The 26,585-nt window shown below is 45.7% G+C and overlaps 1 protein-coding gene across 2 annotated transcripts in view; it reads right to left on the bottom strand.

The window, feature by feature from the left end:
- LOC142183033 (uncharacterized) overlaps positions 1-26,585 on the bottom strand; it is a 124,122-nt gene that overhangs the window by 96,930 nt on the left and 607 nt on the right. The window contains exons 1-9 of one of the 2 annotated variants that reach the window (XM_075257923.1): positions 18,318-18,439; positions 18,060-18,233; positions 16,999-17,122; positions 16,229-16,395; positions 15,141-15,314; positions 14,932-15,055; positions 14,341-14,423; positions 13,757-13,856; positions 10,225-12,983 (exon numbers count right to left, since the gene is read on the bottom strand). In XM_075257923.1, the coding sequence (XP_075114024.1) occupies positions 11,041-12,983; positions 13,757-13,856; positions 14,341-14,423; positions 14,932-15,055; positions 15,141-15,314; positions 16,229-16,395; positions 16,999-17,122; positions 18,060-18,233; positions 18,318-18,389 (2,961 nt within the window). In that variant the 5' untranslated portion in view covers positions 18,390-18,439 and the 3' untranslated portion in view covers positions 10,225-11,040. Of the gene's footprint in view, positions 1-10,224; positions 12,984-13,756; positions 13,857-14,340; positions 14,424-14,931; positions 15,056-15,140; positions 15,315-16,228; positions 16,396-16,998; positions 17,123-18,059; positions 18,234-18,317; positions 18,440-25,082; positions 25,272-25,930; positions 26,138-26,213; positions 26,409-26,585 lie in introns of those variants that run through there. The other variant, XM_075257922.1, reaches the window with a different exon arrangement.

Below are 26,585 nucleotides of genomic sequence, written 5' to 3'. Positions count from 1 at the left end.
GAGTCACCATATTGATGATGAGCATAGTGCAAACACCAGACCCAGGCAGATCAGACCAGAACTCCTAAATGGAGCGATCCCACAGCCTAAGCCCCCCATAGAAGCTAGGATTACAGGTACACACCACAGCACCCGGCAGAGATAGTGGGATTCTCTACACATACCAAACATCAAGCTCATGGAAATCCTACAGCAAAGAAATAGGAAAGCTGAGTCATTTGTCAGACGTCTGTGCTAGAGACAATTCCAAGGAAGTTTCCTTGAGTCCTGGATTCTTGTAAGTTTAGTGTAATGTTGTGTAGGATGTTACATGGAGTAATTCCCGCATCTTATATTGTCACCCGCTGTCCTATATATATTACTACATTCTTATGTTTCTCATCTTCTCTCCATTGCATTACACTTCTGGGCACTTGTTTAACCCTTTTCCTTCTGCAGCCATTCTTCATTTCTGCCTGTTCGCCGTCTATTCACACAAGGCTTAACGTATTATTAATCTTTCCTATATCTTTGCTGTAGGATCTCCATGAGCTTGATGTTTGATATGTGTAGAGAATCCATTGCCCTCTGCCGGGTGCCGTGGCGCTCACCTGTAATCCCTAGCTTCTCTGGGAGGCTTAGGCTGTGGGATCGCTCTATGCGGGAGTTCCAGTCTGATCTGCCTGGGTCTGGTGTTTGCACTATGCTCATCGTTAATAAGGTGACTCTGGTCCATGACCTTGTGCACCAGCCCAAATAAAAACTATGTACGATCGTGTAGGATTGAAGGGGCACTTATAAAACGCACTTAACCATAAATAGCACTTAGCAGGACGTCTGGAACACCTAAGAAAAAATCAGTTGCTAGACAACCAATATACCAAAGGGATACCCAGCCTTTCCTATTGATGTAAATTTTTCTTGTTATAGTCGCCATTTCCAGGGAATTTTGAAACCAAAACTATTTTATACAAGTTCTTGAAATGTCATGTAATAGAAGGTTATGGAGAAAATGGAAAACCAAAATGCAGTAACAGTCTTGGTGTGGGGGAGGGGGTTGGGGTCTGACCACGTCAACTTCTCTTTGCTTCCCCAAGACAGATTTATCGGACTGCCTGTCTTCGTACCATCCACCAGGAAGATCTTCAAAGTTCAGTAGTGGAATATGTGCAAAATGATGTATTGGAGGAGGTTTAGGCTCCTCATTGGGGTCTAGTGTCTTCTTCAGTCTTCCTGGTTAAAAAAAAACAAACAAACCTTACTCCGGAGTACAAACAACAAACAAGTACTCCGGACACTTGCAGGCCGGGCAGCAGCAGCTCCGGGGGATGACGCGCTCCCCGCTTTTAGGAGTGGAGGGAGTAGCCGGGGTGCTGCTTGTTCATAGCGCAGGCTGAGAGTCATCTCCGGACACTGGCAGTCTGGGGCCGCCGCAGCCCCGACTGCCTTGCACTCGTTCGCAGTCAGGGCTGCGGTGGCCCCGCCTGCCAGTGTCCGGAGATGACTTTCAGCCTGCGCTGTGAAAAAGCAAACACTGGGGATTCCTGGCTGCATCCCGCGATCGACCCATACGTCCTTTGCGATCGACCAGTAGATCGCGATCGACGTATTGGGCACCCCTGGTCTACAGGACTTTCTGGAGCCTTCCTGAACACAATCTCTCTCTCCAGAGTGGAGTCTACCAATCAGAAATATGCCCGGATACGCACTATCCTTATTTTCTGGACGGCAGCAAAGGGAATTGTTATCTGCAATCCCACTATTCTAAATATATTAGATTTCATTCATGAGGGTCTAGACCAGGGGTAGGCAACCATTTTTGTTCGGCGTGCCGATTTAAATTAAAAGATCACAGCTGAGGTCCCCAAAGAGCTGCGCAATAATTGTAAAGCTGACGACCCCTACACTATAGTCATATAGCACAAACCACAGGATAGGGGGGCTGTCATATTATGCGACCAGCCATATGCATTTACTTCTATTTGCCTGGATACACCGGTACTTTACCATTATAAGTGATGTCATTACATGTGTAACCCACAACTAGTGGTAAATGTATGTGACTGGGAGCAGAGCGAGGTAACACCACAACGCAGCGCCTCAGCCAGTGGCCTAACTAGGAATGGTAGGCCCCCGTGGCAAACTTTTGACATGGGCCCCTAGTTCCCCGGAAGACCCTGGCCGATATTTCCCCCCGCATTCCTGCACACAGTATGATGCCCCATAGTGGCCCCTGCACAATAATAATAGTATCATAGAGTGTCCATATACATAGTGTTACAAAGAGCCCATGTGATGCTGCCATAGAGTGCCATACTAAAACTGCTATACTGTCACCATCATTGACTGATCAATGAGTATATAGGACATAATACATGGTAGTATGAGCACAGTATACATACCTCCCAACCGTCCCGATTTCCGCGGGACAGTCACGATTTGGGTGACATGTCCCGCGGTCCCGGTTGGAGGGAGGTATGTCCCGATTTCAACTGCTGCCGCCGGCTCCTGGCTTGTAGACGCGATGTACAAGCCAGGAGCCGGCGGCAGCGGCGAAGCGAGGAGCTGACACAGGTCAGCTCCTCGCTTCAGCCGCATGTGTCAGCGAGAGAGAGACGCAGCGGCGAAGCGAGCATGTGAGCAGCTTCAGCCGCATGTGTCAGGGAGAGAGGCAGGCAGCGGCGAAGCGAGGAGCTGACCTGTGTCAGCTCCTTCCTTCAGCCGCATGTGTCAGCGAGAGAGGCGGGCAGAGAGCGGCGAGGGAGCGGAGGAGAAGGTAAGTTTAATGTGGAGGTGGAACGTGAATCTGGGGGCAGATGAAGGAGAGGACGGCATGACACTGGGGGCAGAGATGGAGAGGACATGAATCTGGGGGCAGAGATGGGGGACATGAATCTGGGGGCAGAGATGGAGGGACAGGAATCTGGGGGCAGAGATGGGGGACATGAATCTGGGGGCAGAGATGGAGAGGACATGAATTTGGGGGCAGAGATGTAGGGACATGAATCTGGGGGCAGAGATGGAGGGACATGAATCTGGGGGCAGAGATGGAGGGACATGAATCTGGGGGCAGAGATGGAGGGACATGAATCTGGGGGCAGAGATGTGGGGACATGAATCTGGGGGCAGAGATGGAGGGACATGAATCTGGGGGCAGAGATGTGGGGACATGAATCTGGGGGCAGAGATGGAGGGACATGAATCTGGGGGCAGAGATGTGGGGACATGAATCTGGGGGCAGAGATGGAGGGACATGAATCTGGGGGCAGAGATGGAGTGGACATGAAACTGGGGGCAGAGATGGGGGACATGAATCTGGGGGCAGAGATGGAGAGGACATGAATCTGGGGGCAGAGATGGAGGGACATGAATCTGGGGGCAGAGATGGAGGGGACATGAATCTGGGGGCAGAGATGGAGGGACATGAATCTGGGGGCAGAGATGTGGGGACATGAATCTGGGGGCAGAGATGGAGAGGACATGAATCTGGGGGCAGAGATGGAGGGACATGAATCTGGGGGCAGAGATGGAAGAGGGACATGAAACTGGGGGCAGATGAAGGGTGTATATGAAACTGGGGGAGAGATAGAGGGGGGACATATAATTTACGGGTGACTGTAGGAGGATTATACTGTGTGCGGGCACATGAAAAATTAACGAGTGGGCGGAGTCAACACAAAGTGGGCGTGGCTAAATTTTATCCCTCTTTCGGTTCTTCAAAAGTTGGGAGATATGCAGTATATATGACCAGAGCCTCGACTCCTATAGGCTCCGCCCCTTTCACCCACCCACGCATTGCTATGGAGAATGTGACGTCACAATCCAGGTATAACAGATGCCTGCAAAAGAGATGGCAGAGACTGAAGAAGGGTGAGCAGCCAAAAGTAGAGGAGGAGGAGCTACAACCAGGCAGAGCTACACTCAGGAGGAGGAGCTATACCCAGGGGGAGAGCAGCAGCCGCTGATAGGAGAATCCACAGCCAGGAGGAGGAGTTTGCATTCCAGGTATGGAGAGAGGGCATTTAGGCAGCGGTTCCATCTAGTGGCCGCGGTGTAATATGGCAACTTTGTCATCCAGTTACCAAGTAATGTTAATGGAGAAGGAGTTATAAAGTGTCAGCACACATGTCCTATAGGGGGCGATGTAACTAGTCATTACTCCAATGTGCAGGTGTCTGCTCTTACCCATCATTCCTTACACTAAGTCCCCCCTCCCTCACCAGTGGCCGCCATTCCAGGGACATCTATGAGAAAGTCGGGGCTGTTTCTTCAGCAATGTCTTTATTCTCTGATCTTTCCTTTTGAGTAATGGCGGCCGGGACATGATGTCCAGGGGGGTAACTGGGCCGAGAGCGAGCTGTTGTCAGAAGATAAGGAGATGGCGAAGACATGTGCGGCGTCACTTACACACTTCTGTCCGCTCAGACATGATACGGGGGGACACCGGCTCTCCATTCTCCTTACTGCTGGGGCTCCACTTTATACAGACAAATATTACACATATATAAGAGACTAGAAGAGCGTATGGGGGAGATATAGTGGAACATTTACATTCTATATACCGTCTTTCCATAGGTGCACCTGCCTCCCCCTCCCACTATATATTTGTATATCCTATAACATAACGGTGTCATGGCCGCCTGGCAGACAAGGGCTCCTTGTGAGGTCATGGCGCCTGTCTGGTTGCCGAGGAGCTTCATAGTGACCCGCGCAGTGTTCTGCCTGTATGAGGCCTAGTGAACATTCTAGCATCAGTCAGTCTCCATCTTGATGTGGACCAGGCCACTTGTACCTCACACCAGGAACCTTTTACAGCCATCAATGGGGTCGACATCAGCTCACAAAATGGGAATGAGGCCCCACAGACGGTGCTGCCATCTTCAGAGCTTGGCTGGATTTGTCCTGGTATGTGCAGTCTCCATCTTGTTTCTTTCCTATCAAAGTGTTTACAAGGTGGGGCGGAGGTGACTGGAAAATGGCGGCTAGTTAGGGATGACCCATGACCCCAGGCCACATATTCAGGGAGGTGAATGGAGGCGGCAGATATTGCTCATGTCTCTTCCCAGCCGACTCCTCCACATTGATCCAGACATGAGAGTTTTTCTCTGCGGTTTTCCTTCGCTTATATAAACTATAGGGAAATCGCCGTCATTATCGCAGGGGGTGGTATATACACTATATATGATATATACGTGTGTGAGGCCGACTGTTGCATGCAGTATTTATAGACCAGTAAGTCATACTGCAGCCTCAGACGTAATGTGAACAGAGCCTAAGCACTGGTGATGTCGTCTCCACTTGTCGCTCTCCTTCCCGCTCTTCCTCCATCATCCTTCATCTTTTCCATTGTAGTCAGTAGAGCTGGGCAGGAGAAATCTCAGACTACAGTATGAGGCGGGGGCCCCCTCGTGCCCGGACCCTCACTGACATTATCTTCTCACATGGGGATCCTTTATGTAGGGGCCATGTTGTCTCCATTCTATATCGTCCATTTGTGATATAAGGTCATGGTGACCCCTCTGCTGTGTATGGCCTATAGGAGGGACTAATTCTCAGCAATTACCTCTCTAGGTAACCAGATGTAGAAGACGTCAGAGAGTGACCGCTCGGATCTTCTTGAGGACCTGCAGACATTCTCCAACCTGGCACACTTACAAGGCCGTGACCTAGAATTGGCTTCATCCCGGATCCAGCGAGCGCTGACCTTACATGAAAAGATAAGAAAAGCCTTGTCTGTGTCCTGTCTGTGGTTACTGTTACTATCCTAGGGTCAGTTCACACACAGTTTTTTGGCGAGGATTTTAACGCTAAATCCGCCTCAAAAACAGGCTTGGAAAAAAGCCTCCCAATAGGGAGGTTTTTTTTGGAGGCTGATTTTGAGGCAGATTCAGCATCAAAATTCTCGCAAAAAAACTGTGTGTGAACTGACCCTAATATAGAAGTCCTCCAGCCATACAACATGCCATATAATAGAATCCTAGTATAGCATATATCCCCCCTCCTATAATGTACACACTGCTCATGGAATGTGCCCATTTCTTACACTATATATTGTTGTACATTATATGTCTTATATATATTGTTTTGTATCTTATGGCATCTAATTCACATTCCAGTATATTCTTATGTGCACCAATAAGACTGCATAATATTTTACTATATTGTAATGAACGTGCTTGGATGTGACGGGGCCTGCGGTAGGGGGCTCCGTCTCCTCCCTGGGCCCAAGGGGGACGCGACGGGGCCTGTGTGGGCCCAAGGGGGACGCGACGGGGCCTGTGGTAGGAGGCTCCAGCTCCTCCCTGGGCCCAAGGGGAACGCGACGGGGTCTGCGGTAGGGGGCTCCGGCTCCTCCCTGGGCCCAAAGGGGACGCGACGGGGCTAGAGGTAGGGTGACGGGGCCTACGGTAGGGGGCTCCGGCTCCTCCTTGGGCCCAAGGGGGACGCGACGGGGCCTGTGGTAGGAGGCTCCAGCTTTTCCCTGGGCCCAAGGGGGACGCGATGGGTCCTGTGGTAGGGGGCTCCGGCTCCTCCCTGGGCCCAAGGGGGACGCGACGGGGCTAGAGGTAGGGTGACAGGGCCTACGGTAGGGGGCTCCGGCTCCTCCCTGGGCCCAAGGGGGACGCGACGGGGCCTGTGGTAGGAGGCTCCGGCTCCTCCCTGGGCCCAAGGGGGAAGCGACGGGGCCTGTGGTAGGAGGCTCCGGCTCCTCCCTGGGCCCAAGGGGGACTCGACGGGGCCTGTGATAGGAGGCTCCGGCTCCTCCCTGGGCCCAAGGGGGACGCGACGGGGCCTGTGGTAGGACAACAGGGCCTGCGGTAGGGGGCTCCAGCTCCTCCCTGGGCCCAAGGGGGACGCGACGGGGCCTGTGGTAGGAGGCTCCGGCTCCTCCCTGGGCCCAAGGGGAACGCGACGGGGTCTGCGGTAGGGGGCTCCTCCCTGGGCCCAAGGGGGACGCGACGGGGCCTGTGGTAGGGGGCTCCGGCACCTCCCTGGGCCCAAGGGGGAAGCGACGGGGCCTGTGGTAGGGGGCTCCGGCTCCTCCCTGGGCCCAAGGGGGACGCGACGGGGCCTACAGTAGGGGGCTCCGGCTCCTCCCTGGGCCCAAGGGGGACGCGACGGGGCCTGTGGTAGGAAGCTCCGGCTCCTCCCTGGGCCCAAGGGGGAAGCGACGGGGCCTACAGTAGGGGGCTCTGGCTCCTCCCTGGGCCCAAGGGGGACCAGAGGTAGGGCAACAGGGCCTGTGGTAGGGGGCTCCAGCTCCTCCCTGCGCCCAAGGGGGACGTGACAGTGCCTGCGGTAGGGGGCTCCGGTTCCTAAGATTCGGCCTTTATTATCTATTCTGAAATTTTTGTTGATGTTCTTAATTTTTTATTATCTCTTTAAAAAAAATAAATCCTACAATTGCAATTCCATTGGGGCACAGACTGACAAAGGAGCTTTTCAATGATATGTAACAAGGTAATGTCAGAGGATATGACGGGCCCTCAAGTTATTCCTGCTCTGGGACCCTCCACCATTTTTGTAGTCCACCTTTGCACCTGCTCCCTTTTGTCCATACAGGGTATCACCCGCTGGTTATACCTCCAGCTATACAGCTCAGCCTTCTACTGTGGACTCAATATGAAGCTGCCCAATATCAGGGCCCCGAGATCTGAGGCTCATATACAGGGCTTGCCCCCCGACAATTATAGCAGCGAATATCTGCCTGTGCGGCCTTATCCCCTCCTCCTCTGTGTTTCTGCAGGGTAGTCAGGATGTGAGTCCTCTGGCCGGACCTCCAGATACTGAATTCTCACCAATGGCACCAAGACGGAAAAGAAGTCAATGTAACGTGTGTGTATAAGTCCCTATGTGTTACAGATTACTATACAGACTATTATACAGACTGTTGGGAGCCTATAGGCCTGAATACAGTCAGTGACACTATTATGGACAGTGACTCCCCCTCCCCAATATTCCTGCTGACTTCTTGCAGTTTATTACATTGCGGTTCCTCTGGAGAAGGGAAATCATTGGCGTCTGAAGAATAAAGGACTGAGGACACCTTGTGGCCGTTCAGTGTTACTACAAGCATTCCTAGCACAGGTATGTTATAATGGCCTCTGAGGACTTCCAGTGGTGAAAGAAAATATAAGCTATACAAAATTTTTTTTTTTTTTAATTCTCCATATTTTGAGACCTGTGACTTTTTTTATACTTCCATGTCTGGGATAATACAGGGCGTCTTTTTTTTCGGGGCCGGGTGTACATTTTAGTTCTACCAGTTTGGGGAATGTCTATGGATTTGATCGTATTTTATTTTCTTTATCAGAGGTGAAACAGCTAAAATACAGCGGGTCGGCACTTTAATTTTTTTCCCGTTACGGCCTTCACCTCAGTCCAAGCTGATGGCGGACATTAGTGCCAGGTCTATCCTGTATAATACAGCAGAGACCCCTCGGCTATGGCGGCACTCCGCTCCTAATCGGCCGCACTATTACCGTGGATATCAGGAAGGGGTTAAGTGATTTTACATCTTTTGTAATGACATTTGTAACCTTTGACCTAATCATGTGACATTTCTGTATGTTCCTGTGTATATGTCCTGGGGTTAGTGTACATTTCCTCCCCTTGGCCCAGCACTGACATGGGCCTCCATTTTCTATCCTTACATTACAGGTTATCCCATAGTGACAGAGGGTTGGCTGCAGTCCTCAGGACATAAGGAATGTCTGGAAACCCCGAGCTCATCCCAGCAAGTCCTTCAGGATCATCTCCGTACAAACCCACAGACTCCTGATCTACCACCACAATCCCATCTCTTTCTATCCGGGGTCTGTCATAGATACACTACAGATGAAGGGCCGTCCGAGGACAAGATCGGAGACTTTACAGAAGCGTCAGGAAGAGAACAGCCTTCCATTCCCTTTCCCATCAGGGTCTTGGCCTGCTAACCTTCTTACAAGCACTTCCTTGGGCCAATGCCCACATTTTGGACCCCGAATCAGTAGAGCTCAGCATGGCAGTGTAACCCCAGACCATATAGGATCCCGCTGTAGTTGTCCATCCGACCCCTCTCCAGTGCACAGGCCCTCGCGGTTCCCGCCTCCATTATCTTCTAAGGGTTCAGCCTTTAGTAAACAAGTCCTCAAAACTGCTTCTAAGACTTTGGTCCCTGTACACACTGGTGATAAATCCCTGCTAATAGGTGATGCTGCAGAATGGACAGAAAGTGGGAAATGTACTGACCTGAAATGTTCATTTCCTTGATTTGAAAGTCGGCCCAATATGTCCCCAAATAAATGTCTATTGCCTGTAAGTCTGTGTCTTTGCTCTGGATTTGGGGATCTTATAGGGGGTGTCGCTGATTCCCTGATGTTACTTATCTGCTTGCTACTAGTTAACCCTTTAAATCTATCACATATACCATGAGCACACCTCTATATACCGTGAACACACCTCTATATACTGTGAGCACACCTCTATATACCGTGAGCCCGCCTACATTTCACATCACAATATCCCAGCGCTCCTTTAAGCCTTTTCTCCCCTCTGACAGCGAATTTTCTTATGGTGCCGCACTTTTTTTTATCATCATCTTCATCAAGTCATGATGATGATGAGGGGCCCCTGAGAAGACGCCCTAGACCCCCTGCACTTGAGACCATTGAAAGGCGTGACACTACTGTGAAAGTACTGTACAAAGCCTAGGGCAAAGTGGCCCCATTTAGACTTTGGTTCCTGAATACTATGTTCCCCAGACCCCGAGTACACCGACCCCCCGGGGATTACGTGAGACGGCAGGGCTCAGTGTATTTGATTTCTTTAAAAAATTTTTTTTATAAATATTAGGTTAGGTTTTGCTGTTAACCCCTTCTTTGTTACTGGAAAATCTGGTTTGAAATGGAAAATGTGCATAAAAAAGTGACTTTTGGAAGTTTCACCTCCATTTTGCATTAATTCCTGTGGAACACCTAAAGGGTTAATTAAGTTCCTATATAATATTATCTGATAATCTGATAATAATAGAATAACAGAAACTTTCAAAATTGATAATTTTATCAAATTTTCAGTATTTTGTCCTTTTTTAATAAACAAAAGCAAAGTACAACGATGAAAGTTTACCACCAACATAACGTACAAAATGTCACAAAAAAACAATCTTGGAATGACCTGGATAGGTAAATGCATTATGAAGCCTCACAGAAAGTAAAAGACGTCATATTTGAAAAACAGGGTCTGAGTTTTAAGGCCCAAACTACCCTGCGTCCTTAAAGGGTTAAGAAGTGAGATCCGACCATTAATTAGATGCTCGGAGCAATAAGACCAATATTCTTGTCATACATTTGGATAGAGAAAGCTGAGTCACTATTAAACGGTCGGTAACTTTCCAGACAACTTAGTCTCATTCAATAAATCACGTGATTCTGGACCAAAATATAGCGTACTTTATTTACAACGGTTGCCATTTTCTACCTAAAGTTCCTGCCACTAGGTGTCTCCCTCCTTATTATCCTACTTTGCTGTTCACTCTCTGTTACTAGGGAAAGTCCAACTTTAGAAACCAACAAGATCAAACCAGGAACACGGGGAGTTGAGGGGGAGGAGATGGTCTCTCTTTACAGCCTCTGCAGCTCCTCACAGTGAGTGTTAGGAGAGTCTACCTACTTCTGACTAGCTGAGTGTGTTGTTGAAGATGAGATGTTAGTCATACACAGAAAGCAGCTTTCATCACTGTGCTTACATTTTTCTAAGCTACTGGTTTACTATTTTACAGTTACACCGGACAGAATTACATGTGAATAAACCAGTAGTAATAATAATGGATGGCACATACCTGTAGTAATAGTAATGGATGGTACATACCTGTAGTAATAGTAGTAATAATAATGGATGGTACATACCCCTGCCTCAGAGGGTTAAAATGTGCTGCAGCCATTATGGGATTATTATTATTATTAGCAGCAGAAATACAGATAGGACACCATGTATGAAGGTTTATACAGTCATAGAACAGACTGCCGATCTGCAGATATATCCATGTGTACATATATCCTTACAGCATGTTAACCATTTGCTTTATGTCATTATAATTTGGGAGTGTAGTGGATCAATGGTAAATCCATCCAAGATAGAAACACTGGGGACTTTAGGGACAAGAGAAGATGTGTGAATTCTGTGATGTCTGATAAGATCTGATCTCTGGATAAAACATTTCCCACACTCTGAACATGAGAATGGCTTCTCTCCTGTGTGAGTTCTTTGATGCATCTCAAGCTGAGATTTACGTGTAAAACATTTCCCACATTCAGGACACGAGAACGGTTTCACACCCGTGTGAATCTTCTGATGTTCGACAAGACCTGATTTCATGGTAAAACACTTCCCACATTCTACACAAGAGAAGGGCTTTTCCCCCGTATGAAATTTTTGATGCTTGACAAGATACGACTTTTGGGTAAAACATTTGCCACATTCTAAACACAAAAATGGTCGCTCATCTCTGTCATTTCTCTGATGACCTCCACCAGTCCCGATATTTGATGAATTACTTCCTGGGTGAATTTTCTGATGTCTGACAAGATCAGATTTTTGTATAAAAAATTTTCCACATTCGGAACATAAAAATGGCTTCTCCCCCGTGTGGCTTCTCTGGTGGATTTCCAGCTGACATTTCCGTGTAAAACATTTCCCACACTCTGAACATGAGAATGGTTTCTCGCCCGTGTGAGTTTTGTGATGTTCGACTAGAGATTTTTTCTGTGTAAACGACTTTCCACATTCTGAACATGCGAATGGCTTCTCCCCTGTGTGAATTCTCTGATGTCGCTCCAGGTGATCTTTTAGCATAAAACGCTTTTCACATTCTGAACATGAGAACGGTTTCTCCCCTGTGTGAATTTTCTGATGTTTTACGAGATACGATTTCTGAGTAAACCCTTTCCCACATTCCGGACATGAAAATGGTCTCGCCTCTTTGTTAACCCCTTCATGACTCTCAGGGTTGGTACATGTACCGTTTTCGCATTCCAAACATGAAACTGCTTTCTCCATCATGTGAATTTTGTGATGTTTAACCAGACCTGATTTCTGTGAAAAACATTTCCCGCACTCTGGACATGGGAAAGGTTTCTCCCCCGTGTGAGTCCGATGATGTTTCACAAGACCTGATTTCTTCGAAAAACATTTCCCACACTCCAGACACGGATAGGGCCTTTCTCCCGTGTGAGTTCTCTGATGGTCGACCAGAACGGACTTCTTGGCAAACCCTTTCCCGCACTCTAAGCACAGATATGGTTTCTCTCCTGTGTGAATTCTCTGATGTTTAATAAACTGGGATTTCTTGGAAAAACATGTTCCACATTCTGGACACATAAACTGATTGTGCTCAGAGTGAAGTCTCAGATGTTTACCAAGGACCGATTTCTTGACAAAAGATTTCCCACATTCTGAGCAGGAGTATGGCTTCTCCCGCAGGTGAAACCTCTGATGTTCTACCAGATAGGATTTATATGAAAAGGATTTTCCACATTCGCCGCAGGTAAACGGCCTTTCCCCTGTGTGAATTCTCCGGTGTCTATAGAGAATGGCCCTGTGTGTAAAACATTTACCACATATGGAACACGAAAACGGCTTCTCCCCGGTGTGAAATACCTGATGTTCTACAAGATGTGACTTCTGAGTAAAAGATCTGCTGCACTTATCGCATGAAAATGGCTTCGCTCCTGTGTGCGTCCTCTCATGGCGGAAAAGATTTGACTTCTGGGTAAAACACTTTCCGCATTCAAAACATGAAAAAAGTTTAAAACTTCTATTTGCAGCACTTTGTGTAATATTAGCCGAATTATTAGGTGAAATCTCCTCTTGATAACAAGGCTCAGAGAACAGATGAGCACCGAGAGGTCCTGGGGGGAGATGAGGGGCACTAGGCGCTCCTTCTGCAAAATGCTGGACAACATTACCTTCATGTTGGCAATCTGCAGATAAAAGTAGTTGTCCCTCTAACAACGAGCTGTGGTCAACTGTGAGGATGTAAAAGAGACAACATTGTTACAATATAATATACATATATTCAGAATTTTTATATAATTATCAACACATTCACATAACAAATATAAACTACTGAGCCCTGATAGAAATGTATTGCTATAAAACCTTCCATACTGCCAAGTGGACCAGTCCCACTTACACAGGCCTGTCTTCCATCATGAACCTTGATGTATAACTTCTTATAATTAGAGATGAGCGAACAGTGAAATATTCGAGATTCGATATTTGTTTCGAGCAGATCCTCAATATTCGACTACTCGATCAAATATCGAATCCCATTATAGTCTATGGGAAAAAATGCTCGTTTCAGGGGAAACCACTATTCGACTAAAGGAGAGTCACCAAGTCCACAAGTAGCAGGAGGAGAGTGTTTAGGTGGAGCGCTGTGCAGTTAAAACGCACGGATCTCATTATAGTCTATGGGGTCCGTGCGCTTTAACTGCACAGCGCTTGCACTTGCGCTGATAAAAAGTAAGCTCCCTTATAACCGCAAGCTGCCAGCTCTCCCGACTAGCAAAGACGAGCCTACGGCAAATCAACACTGGTTCTGCAGCAGGCTCGCCCTTACTAGTCGGGAGAGCTGGCAGCTTGCTGTTACGAGGGAGCTGACTTTTTTGTCAAAGGAATGCATTGACCAGCGTTGATTGGCCAGTGTACAGCATTTGGCCAATCAACGCTGGTTCTGCCGGAGGCTTGTCTGTGAGGAGGCGGGGTCTAAGATCGGACCACAATAGATACTGCCCACCTGTAGGAAATTCCTCCTCTGTAGACTCCTGGTCACACCTAGTATATGGCTCTTCTTCTTCATCTATAATTTCAACCTTTAGATCGATGGAATCTTCTACCTGAATCAAAAAATAGGAAAATGTATCCAATGTATCCCTGTGCCAGGTCATTCATATTTTTGGATCAGAAAACCCCTTTAGGCCAAGGCTCCACATTGCAGAAATGTTGTTTTTTTGTCGTGGGAAATATCTAGGAAGAATTTATGCAACAACCTTCTGCTCTATCCATTCCTACCTTATGCTCAAAAAACTGCAACCAAAAAAGCAACTTTTCTGCAACAAGAAGCCTTAGCCTTAGGTCGAGGCCCATTATAGTCTATGGGGTGTGTGTGGTTTCTTAGGTAACCGCTTTTCAATGTGTATAGGTTTCTGTTTGGGGGAGGGGGTCCCCAAGCACACTCCCTGAATGGAAACCCAAATGCTGATGTGAATCGGGCCTTAGTCAAACCACCCAAAATAAAATCAAATAAAATAGGCAAAAATAGCAGCTCAGAGCAGCTCTTTTAGAGATCCTATAAAATGTATGATGCCCCCCTCAACCTACCTGTTCGTCCTGTGAGACAAGGCGATTTTCCTCCGGCCCGTTCTGGGAATACATCTCTGGTGAATTTATTTTACTGGATCCATCTGTGGAATAAACAAAGTCAGCAAATACTTTATATACAATAATGGTATCTAAATACACCATTAAAGTGATTGTTTAGTTTTAATTTTTTTTTTTACGTACACAATACAGGGCTGGATGTAGAAAGCTTTATTGACTGTATCGCAGCCGGGCACCTTCATCTGCAGCTCAGTGTTCACTGAAGTCAGTAGAAGCCAAGCTGTGGTGAAGGTGCCAGACCGAGCTTTCTGCATCCAGCCCTGTATTGTGCATCAGACGGGCGTCCGAAACGGCTCCATACAGCTGATCGGTCTGGGTACCAGGTGTCAGCCCCTTACGATCAGGTATTTATAGCCTATCCTGTGTATACGCTATAAGAATTTTTAAACCTGGACACCTCCTTTCTTGAGCTTTCTTCACTAGCAATGAAGTCTATTTTGGAGCCATAAAAATAAATATAATTGTAATAAAGGGAGTTGTGTGGTGCACATTAGGCACAGCAAATTACATTCATAGATTGTCACAACTTACCTGATGATGTAAGGGGCTGCTGATCCTCCATCATGACGTCCTTGTACAGATCCTTGTGTCCTTCTATGTACTCCCACTCCTCCATGGAGAAATAGACGGAGACATCCTGACACCTTATAGGAACCTGACAACACAATGATACAGTCATCACCAGACACGTCATCCCTTGTGTTACTGTCTAATACCCCAGTACTCCCAGCAGCGCTCACCTCTCCGCTCAGCAGCTCTATGATCTTATGGGTCAGGCCCAGGATCTTCTCAGTATTATCAGGTATCAATGATGGTTCAATGATGCGGTTCTGAATCTGGCTCCATCTTCCTGACATACAGGGAGAGTTGTTGGTGCCCAAATACTCGTGTGATGTCTTCACTAAGGTGTAATCCTGTGAATGGTGAGACAGTGTTTTACCATCATAAACATTCCCAGAGTCTCTCGCCATGTCAGTCGTGTCCTCGTGTTATTAAAGATCTTGTCAGTCGTAACATCAGACTATACACACAAGTGAACCAAACATGACACCCACATCCAGAACTTGTAATACTAAGAGATTTACTCATCCCGAATATTCTGTAATAACACTCACAAAGTCAAAGCCATCTGCCCAAAACCATGCACAATGTGCTCCTTGGAGCTTCCAACGAGATTTGAGATCTTGCACGGTGATGCGATACATACGTAATTTTGCTCTTTTTGCAGCTCTGTGACATATTGAATACGAACTTCTGATCTCCTGGGATTGGAATCTCAGAGATTTCATAGGCGATTGCTCCAGATGACGCTGTAAGGCCTGCAACATTTATGGACGGCATCCGCCATGAGAAGAGATCAATGATGCAGTAGTTTCCAGTTTCCATACCATCTTCTAAATACATTCCTTGAGGGTAATTCATGACATCTGACACTGCTTAATGAATTTGGGATCCAATAGGTTTGCACCCGCTGCTCAATACTGTACCACACCATTGTGATGAGGAGACGAGTGAAGGGGTACAGGTTATGTATCCAGATGACAGCTGTCCAGTGTCTACCTCATGGGTCCAATGCGGGGGCATGCGGCTTATACAAATCTCTATGTACCAAGGAACACATTGCACTTTGTTTTCTTCAGATTGCTTCGTCCTAGAGAGAGTTATTACAGAATATTCGAGGCCTATTTCCCGTGATTCTCCCTGTATTACATTAGATCAGTAAGTCAGAGGTTACTGCAGCCAAACAGGTAAATACTAATATTATGGTAAGAGAGATTTGGACATGGATGTAAGGTCTAATCTCTTGGCTTTGGCTACAATCCCTCACCTGTCTGGTGAGCAGGTAGATGATCTCCAGGGACAGGTTAAGGACGCTTTCAGTCATCAGCTCCCTGTACCGTGCCAGTTTTGGAGGATTGGTAAGGAAAGAGCCCACTGTCTTGTGGAACAGACTCTCAGAAAAAGTCAGGTGGGAAAATTCTGAACTGTAGGAACCTAAAAAAAGTGATAAAGAGAAGACTTTAGTGTAAAATACATGACTAGGTGCAAGAGTCTACAGGCAATCCTGTCTAAGGACATCTGCTAAAGAAGAACATTAGATACAAATATACTGAATATCGGTGGGGTTTTCTCTTTTCTAAATTCACTTAATTTTGCTACTTCACAAAATAAATAAATTAACCCTTCCATTTCTGAAATCAGCCTTATTCTGCAGAATTTTTCAAACCTCCCTAAAACTTTTGAACAATGCTATATAAATAAAAGAGACAGTTTTAAGAATATTCTAAATTCTGCCTCGGCATTGTCTACAGCACATGATGTATCTGGTAACACCTCGACTCTAAATACCGGATGGTCCCAGGGAACATTGTAATTTTCCTCTGGAAAAAACTGGAGATGCTTTGGAATCCTCTCTGATATTTTACACTTATTGGAGCCATCTGTAGCAAAAACCCCCCAAAAAACAACACTCTCTGACTGAATCAGATGATGGAGGAATCTATGTAACCCTGACAATTGCTCCAGTGATGTCTCCTCACAATGACCTGCTATTGCAACCTCCAGAAATAAATGGTTCCAGTCAGAGATTTCTCCCACCTGGTGATGTGAGGTTCTGGTGGTCTTCCATGCTGACCTCCTCGTACAGATCCTTGTGTCCTTCTATGTACTCCCACTCCTCCATGGAGAAATAGACGCAGACATCCTGACACCTTATAGGAACCTGACAACACAATGGTACAGTCATCACCAGACACATCATCCCTTGTAGCAAATATGTTATTATTAGTCATCTATTCCTCCAGTATATACCCAAATGTGTGTTCCCCCACATTTGGTGCGACATGTCTCTCTGTATACCATTTTTTTAATCCGTATTTTTCCCATACGCTGGTATTGATTACCTACTTCTATAGTGCTCTTATTTAGATTTCTAAGTGATTTTGACATCATTACATTCAGTCTTATTGATTCCTTATTTGTAGGTTCTTCCCCGGCTACTATATGACATCCTACTATCATATTATACTTCTCTCGACCTATGGTATTATATGAAAGCTTTCCTCCATATATGAGGATTGTTCCATATATTGCTTCAACTGCTATAGATTAATAATGTAATAATTATGTATTATTAGATTTCCTATTTCCTTTCAATACATATTTATATTTCCTAAAATTTACCATACTTATGAAGCATATTGTTATACCTTCACACACACTCTCTCTCTCTCTCTTTATATATATATATATATATATATATAGATATATACACACATCCATCTCTTTGGTGGTTACCTCCAGTGTTAGAATGAAGCAAGATACATAACATCGAAATATATTTATCACCCTTATATTGTAACACAATAGCTGAATAAACACATTGTATGGCTACTTAAGGGTTTTTTTGTACTCTTTCCCTCTTCCTTTCTCTTTTTTTTGGTAACTTTTCCAGCCTGATGAAGGGACGTGTTCTGGAAATGTTGCATTTTACATCGAATTATTAATAAATACTTTCCATAGATACACTTCTTTTGGACATTGCTAATTTTGGGAGTTGCTCAGTTCCCTAGTGAACGTGCACCTGTATTTTTTTGAGTCATAGGAGTCGAGTGCTATCCTGCACTCCTTTATGTCTCAGCCTTCCCAGCCGCGCTCACCTCTCCAGTCAGCAGCTCAATGATCTTGTGGGTCAGGTCCAGGAGAATCTTCTCATCATTGCTCCTTTCAGGTTTCATTGGGGATGATGGAGGATCCATGATGGGGCTCTGGCTCCTGCTCCATCCTCCTGACACAAGAGGAAGGCTGATGGGCGTCTTCACTACTGTGTAATCCTATGTATGGAAAAAAATTGAATTAAACTGATTCCTTATTAATAAAGTAAAAATCGATGTAATAAAATTCTTACATTTCCTCACCTCTCCAATCAGAAGGTAGACAATGTCCTTAATGAGGTTATATATGCTCATGAAAATTCTGGTTTGGCCCATGCCCTTCCTTAAGGGGTCGCTCAGAGAGACTAGAAGACTTTAACATAGATGTGTCTGGACTGTAGGGAAATAAAAGCAAAATTTAATTTAAGTTAATAAAAAAGACCCACTTAAAAACAGAGACTATGTTCTTGCCCCTGACTGGAGAGAAGTTCATTTTTGATAGGACCCCAACATCGGTTCCCCTGCATTTGGCGCCATTACTTCACCCACCCAATATGCTAACGAACAATAGGTTGGATGCTAAATAAATTTATGCTAGACATGTTTATGGCAATTTTAGTTAACTGACTGCACCCACTGTATGTATGAGGCGGTGAGCATTCAGCAGGGGGTCTTTAGTACTCAATTACTGGAGTTGTCATGTAGTGGGCAAAGGTTTAAGAAGCTGTTTATTCCTTCAGCCATGACACTCCGTTTGGGGTTTCTGTCCTCAGACCCGTTAAAAAGAAAAACAACAAACACTTCATCGCTTTTCTCTCCGTATTTTTTGCCCTTTACAGGCAGAAACCTGGCTGACTTCATTATAGTCAATAGGGTCCGTGGGTTTCCGCAAGTAACCTCTGAATGGAAACCCATACACAGGTGTGAATCCAGCATCATATAAAATAGAAAGTTGTTTATTTTATGTAAACAAGCAACTAGCCCCGCCATACTTAAGTAAAAAGCAGAAACGCAGAACATGAAGCCACATGTCGATGTCCACGCTTATCTGTGTCTTCATAGTGAAGCAGGAAGACGTACTGCATACTGCTCCATCATTCAGGCTGCTGGAGATCATTAAACTGTTTATGTGGGGGGCAAGTGCAGCACATTATACTGTGTGGGGGTGTCAAAAGTATCAGATCGGTTGGAGTCTGGGACCTGAAAGCAGTCCTGTTCCGTTTCAAGTGACTGCGAATGGAGTTGAAATTCCAGATACCAACACTACACTGTACAGATCATGAGCTGTACACAGTGTGCAGGGTGTCCATTCACTTGAATAGGAGAAGAGCTGCTTCCGGCCGTGTTCCTAGTATTTGGCTTCCAGCGGCTGAAATATGTGATTAGGACACGGTCCAGGCATTGGACCCCAACCAATCTGACACCTTGAATGATATTACTCATCCCACAAAAAACAGGTCCTTCTAATGCTACGTGTACAGACAATAAAGTTATGGTTTTCAAAATGTGACAAGAACAGCGGACACCAATGCTGCCTGCAGGATCCCGCTGACTACAATGGGATCTCTTGGGTGTCCATTCTTATATACTGAAACCCCCAGATGAACAAATTGGACTTTCCGCACTTTTTCGTCTGGTGATTTTAGTCGGTCACTGGGACCCAACCTTAAGATTAGATCTGCTATTAACCCCTTATTTCGGCCATTTTTTCTGCCCAGTTTGTCTCAAATCACAGACAATAGGAACATGGGAAGAATATGCGGTACTATTCCGTTATCGGGCCAGCAGAGCTTACCAGCACCAGCATTGGGACAGCAGCAGTCAGCATTTCAGCATCGGGAATGACATCTGAGGACTGACTGCTGGACCGATGCTTGTGCCCAGCTCTCCTTCCATCTGCCCTGTACCCCTCTCTGGCCCGCCCCAAGGACTGACTGCTGGCCCGATGCTGGCGCCCTGTCTCTAGTAACCAGTACATCAATGCCCCCATCCATCCTCCCAGTGCTGCCCCCCAGCTCTTCTTACATCTGCCCCGTACCCCCTCTCCCTGCCACTCGACTAGGCCTCACCTCGGCGCTCTCATTCTGGCCATTAGCGTTCAGGAGGAAAGAAAGACGCTCGCACTGGAAGCCATGGCCGGCACAGAGAACGGAGACCGGAAGGAAAAAAATAGCACACACCGGGGCTCAATAAAGGGTCCTGAAAGTGGCGGCGGAGATTCAGGGATGCGCTGACCATAGTAACGGCGGGGAGCTATGGTGACCCAGAGGGACAAACTTCCTGCAGCGTCCCGGCGACTAGTAATGTCGGTCAAGCCTAGTCACGTGGCGGGGAGAGGGGCAGATGGAAGGAGAGCTGGGCCAGAGAGGGGTACGGGCAGATGGAAGGAGAGCTGGGCACAAGCATCGGGCCAGCAGTCAGTCCTCAGATGTCATTCCCAATGCTGAAATGCTGACTGCTGCTGTCCCGATGCTGGTGCTGATAAGCTCTGCTGGCCCGATAACGGAATAGTACCGAATATGCAAATCTGACTTCCATGATGTAATAAGGATGCCAGTGCCTCAAGCATGCACACCAATAGAGGGCGCTGACTGAGAATGTGCAAGTCTATCTTCCATGATGTAATTAGGAAGACAGAATCTCATTCAAGACATCATTAACTTAGTAATAAAACTCATCATTCTGAGTCACATACATGGCCCTATGACAACACTGATGGGTAAAGAGTGTATGGAGCCCCCTCAGCACAATGGTCACATCTCATTGGCCTTATCAGGTGTCAGTCAATCACTACTAGACATGCAATTACACATATGGCAGATGACACAACATGCAGGGAGCAGCAGGAGGGGCCGCACCGTATACTAGGAGGAAACAGGACGTAATGGACGATTTATAAGGACACTCCGAGCAGAACCACACAGATAACACAATACACTGAGCACTCACTGAGCAGCCACACTCACCCCGGAACTAATTTCACTGCTTAGTAGCGCTGCTCGGGGTCATCAACTACAACTTCCGCTCCTAGCACGCCACGTGATTCGCTATCAAACACGTAACTGGTCTCCTAGGCGATCAGGACACGCAGAATCGGACTTTGCCCTATTCCAAAATGGCCGCGATGCCGCTCTTCGCCAGCGCGCATGCTCCTTACAACTCCTTTTTTTGTTGTTTTCTTTTTAGGTGCCTTTTATATGGCCTGACTCAAAGGCAGGAAAAAGAACTGGGCACATCAGCCAGGATAAAATGGAGGAAAGTATGTGCTTCATTAAAGGGTTAATATAAAATGACCATCCAGCAGGCTGGCGCAGTCACAGTGATACCAAGTTTATATCATTTTTTTCCATATATTTAATACCTTTACGGGGTGGAATTAGAAAAAATGCAATTGCGTCATTTTCTTAAAGGTTTTTTTCTTATTCTGCAGGTTGGTGCGATCATGGGGATACCAAAGTGGATGACCCTGTTAAAAGTTTAAATCCGCTGGGGGCAGAGAAAATAATGCGAAAAAAAAAACAACTTACCTGTCCCTGATGCTCCTGTGTCCTCCCGCACGTCCATGTTCTTCTGCTCTAGTGGCAATTACCGAGTCTCTTCTGGAGGTCTACTGAAGAAGCTGATTGCCCCCAGTAGTCACAGCAGGCCTAAGGAGCAGGTGATGTCACAAGTAGTGACATTGCATGCCTTTGTCATGTGACCATGTATTGAGGGGGTGGATTCCCATCCTAAGAGTTGTGTGCTAGATGGCTCTCTGAGTTGAGCCTGCCATTTGTAGCATAAGTGAAATGCCAGTGTGTTGTATTGTGACCCCATGCCACAAGCTATGGGTGGGGGATCATAGCTTCCATGTTTAATAGCCAAACAAGGTTGTGTGAGAATCAGGTGTCCACTACCCAAGAGGGAGCCCCGTGTAGTCAAGGAGATAAGGCTCTTTCTACGTTAAGCTAAACACTGAGCCTCTGCCTAACTTCTAATTTTCCCCCAAGGTTTAACATAATAAAAACCACTAATACTTACCCATTCTCACTCCCCTGCTGTTCTCTCTGCAGTCTCTTCTCAGAGTGTTCAGGAAGCTGCAGGTGCAATGTACGTGACGTCATCACATCACATCACATCTACAGCTCCTGGGGCTAGAACATGCGGGGCACAGTGGTGAGGTAAGCGCTGTCTGCAGCCGGCTCCTGCTTCATCATCGTATTTAACTCATCTGCATCTTCTGAACGTAGATGAGTAGATACAGGGACAAACCTCCTGCTGAATGGGACAAGATGCGGGATGGCTGTGAGGTATGCGTTGGTACAAAGTGTCCAAGTCACACATAAAATGGCTGCTTGCCCCTGGACACTTGTCCACTCTTCTGGGAGGCTGTGAGGTCAGAATTCTTTTCGGCAGCTTCCTAGACATTTTGGGAGAGTTTGCAAGTATGATTTCTTTAGTCATGTAACTATTACAGATAGTTTGCACTTTTGTTAAAGGGGTGATTCGGTTTCTAATATTCATGGCCTATCCAGATTATAAGGTAGAATACCAGTGCCCTGGAATGGAAAGATTCTTCTACTATAGAATACCAAAAAAAATAAAAATTATTCAATTTATTTAACAAATAAGGCAGCCTCTTTCCAAGTCTTATGTGACCTGAAAAAAAAATGGTGAAATAAATGAGAAATGCAAAGCCATTAAAAAATTTATTGCTGTGTAAAGCAGTGCATACCAAAAGTGCAAAATGTGGCCTGAGCATTAGGGTAGTAATGACCCCTGGTCCAAAAAAGGCTAAAATGGAATATTATAATTATTGAGATTGTATAATTAGATATATAGTTTGTTACACATTTACTTTCTTTGGAATCAGTCTGTTTTTTTCATGCATTATATGATCTTTACTGTTTCTGGTGATAAATGGCTGATAGTCATGGTCAAAGGAGTTGGAGCAGCAGTCAGACTCAGAGGCAGGCCATTGTAAAATATAGAAGATGGAATTGGTGCTTTGACCTAGAGACTCCGCAGCCCTGGTGACAAGTGTCTTAAGTGAAAGAGGACACTTGTGACATGTTGACTTTTTTTAAAATAAGTCTCTCTTTTTAGTGATTAGGCAGATTAAACAGCTTTCATGCCCTGTCCAAACAAAAAGGCCTCTACGTGTACGGACTTTATGATGCCTCCTCAGGTTGTGCCTTGAACTAAAGCACTTACAGCACTCTGAGCAGGTTAAAGTGCGATCTCAACGTGAACTCGAAGATGCTTTGCAAGGCCGCTCTTTGAACAAAATGTCTTGGAACACTCCGAGCAGCTAAAAACCTCCTCTCCTGTATGTTCCCTGTGATGTGTTATAAGGCATCTCTTCGACGTAAAGGTCTGGTCACACTCTGTGCAGGAATAAGTCTTGATTTCGTGGCTTTTCATATGTGCAGCAAGTTCGGAGTTACAAATGTATCCTTTCCCACATTCCTGACACAAGTATGGCCTTTCACCTGTGTGGATTTTAAGATGTCTGGAAAGGTGAAACTTATGAGCAAAACACTTCCCGCATTCCTTGCATAGGTATGGCTTCTCTCCAGTGTGAACCTTATGGTGAATGTCAAGATGGGACTGATCTGGGAACTGCTTTCCACATTCAGTGCAAGTCAATGCATATCGTCTTCTGCGGATCGGCTGACGCGTACGAACGGCAGTGCCGGTGCCATTACTTTTATGGATCTTGTCCTGGATGTGAGCGTTCCAGTGTTTAGAAAGATTCCACTTCTGACTAAACATTTTACCACATTCTGAACAAGTGAAGGGTTTCTCTCCCGTGTGGACCATTTGATGTCGAGTAAGATCTGCCTTAGAAATGAAGGATTTTGTGCATTCAGAGCACGTGTAGGGTTTTATCCCAGTGTGGCTCATCTGGTGTCTTACAAGTTTAGAGTTCTGTTTGAAAGACTTCCCGCATGCTGTGCATGGAAACTTTTTTTTCCTCACGTTGGTTTTTTTAGGTCTTTCCGTTGCAGCATTTTTAGGGAAAACTGGTGGAGAAAGAAGAATTTCACTTTAGTCATATTGCTTGTTTAATCACTGACCTGACTCACTAGCGCCATCTAAAATGTGTTGGAAGTAGACCCCAAAAAAACAGTGATGAGATTTCAAGTCAAAAAAGCCCAATGACGCATCATCACCCCAATTAGGGCCCCTTCACACGGCATAAGCGCGCCGCTCATTTAGACACGTATACACGTATCCAAGCGCGGCGCTTCAAAACAGAGCCCATTGATTGCAATGGGAAGCTTGCATATATCGGCATATACGTCATAAACACTTCCCTGCCTTCTCTCTGGGAGCTCCGGCTGAAGTTTCAACTGGCTTCCAGTTTCAGCAGCTGCACGATTTTGTGCAGCTGATGAGTTCTGCTTGGACGTACCGGTATGTCCTGTCAGAACAAGACAGCCATCTTCCGGACGAATATATTCAACGGGTGGTCTGGAAGTGGTTAATTGATATATGCATAAATGACCATAATTTTATGACATAATAAAAGTTAAAATGTATAAACTTGCTTTTCTCTGGTGATGCAAGGGTCTGGTGATCCTCTATGATGACGTCCTTGTACAGATCCTTGTGCTCTCCCATGTACTCCCACTCCTCCATGGAGAAATAAATGGAGACATCCTGACACCTTACAGGAACCTGACAGCACAATGATAGACTCATCATTCAGACACTACAAAGCATATATGTTCTATAATATGCCAGATTTTATAATAATGGCTTATGCTTAATAATTTATGTTTACACAACCAACTTGCTGTCTTTATGCCTCAAAAGTCTTGGCACCCTTTCTAGCGCACAATGTGGCATCTTAGGTTACCCCCTTTTCTGTCAGGCTCCACTTTTACCATTAATCTGCACCTCCGTTTCTGCTATGGCACAAAAAGTTTCTAAATCAAATAAAAAATGTGATGCAAATTGTGCCAGAATTCTGGTGCATTTTGTATTACTGAATCTGCCCCATCATATCTTGGTTTTACTGTATGGTATCCCATAATTTCTCACCTCTTCAGTCAGCAGTTCAATGACCTTATTGGTAAGTTTTAGGATTTTCTGCTCATTGCTTCCCTCTGGTACCAATAAGTGGGGCTGATGATTTGTTCCGGACCTCCATTTGCTCCTCTCTTCTCTTGGTAGACACATGTGGCTGCTTGACGTCACAGTTTTATTGTCATTCTCTAATATCATATATTGCTGAGGGAAGAAAGGTGATCGCTTGTTAGATGACGTTTTATCGTGTGACGTTTGCTTGGCCTGTACTATAGTTTATGATCTATACACTGTGCAATGTAGTCCATGGGAGATTTTCCTCATGTCCTGACGTCCCCATCAATGTATGCAGTGCAAATCAGGCGTTTTTAAGAATCACATATTAAACTTACACTCCACAACATTGAAATTGCAGCATCAAGAAGGAAAAGTCTTGGAGTTCTGGAAATTCCAGGATGGCTAGACATGTTAATGATATACAAACAATAAAAAAAATTTATTTATATAGCAGTGAGTAGGAGGTCACATGCTGCTGTAATATTTTGTATGCAAACTCACTAACATCCCCCCCACACACACACACCTTGTGAGCTGCAAACAGAGAATGAGAGCAGGCAGATCAATATAGGAAATGTAGTTTGTCCACAGATTAACTGCATGCAAATAATAGTGATATAAGGAGCAGCAAGTAAAATAAAGCCAAGCAAAGGGCGTACAAGAGAGCAGTGAGTATTTAGCACTGCTGTGGATGTATTTGCAGATAATTTTTGGAAGCTGGATAATCCATTTAAGGCTACTAAGGCAGGAGATAGTAGAGACATTAAACTGATACTTAGATATATGATCTATAACCAGCAGCTCACCTCCCCAGTTAGCTGGGCAAGGACATCCAAGGTGAGGTTTAAAATAATTTTAGTCAGGCCAGTCTTGCTCTCATCCACTTTTAAGCCACTTATGTCTTGGACTTTGCCTACCAAGATGACATCCTTGTACATATCCTTGTGTCCTTCTATGTACTCCCACTCCTCCATGGAGAAATAGACGGAGACATCCTGACACCTTATAGGAACCTGACAACACAATGGTACAGCCATCACCAGACACATCATCCCTTGTGTTACTATATAATGTCCTGGCAGCGCTCACCTCTCCAGTCAGCAGCTCAATGATCTTGTGGGTAAGGTCAAGGATCTCTTGTTCAGGGTTTCTCTTGTTTACCGATGAGTGAGATGGAGGCCTCTCTGTGATGGGCTTCTGAGTGTAGCCCCATTCTCCTGACACAGAGGGGTAGTCGCTGTAGGTGGTGCACTCACTAGGAGTCTTCTTCACAACTGTAAGGTCCTACTTACAAGGAAAGACATTAAGAAACGTAATGCTCTATAGTCTCAGAAACACTCATGTCTTCTGTCAGATTAGTAAAAGAGATAAGTGTAGTTATAGCTACAAAGATAAGAGATAGTAAAAGTAACAAAAATAAGTGTGACAGTGAAAGAGTAAATAATAGTAGTAATAAATAAC

The sequence above is a fragment of the Leptodactylus fuscus genome, chromosome 10 (assembly GCF_031893055.1).
Source record: "Leptodactylus fuscus isolate aLepFus1 chromosome 10, aLepFus1.hap2, whole genome shotgun sequence".
In the NCBI taxonomy this organism is placed as follows: Eukaryota; Metazoa; Chordata; class Amphibia; order Anura; family Leptodactylidae; genus Leptodactylus; species Leptodactylus fuscus.
Note: the sequence above shows the minus strand (reverse complement) of the source record. Positions and strands in the feature narration are given on the sequence as shown.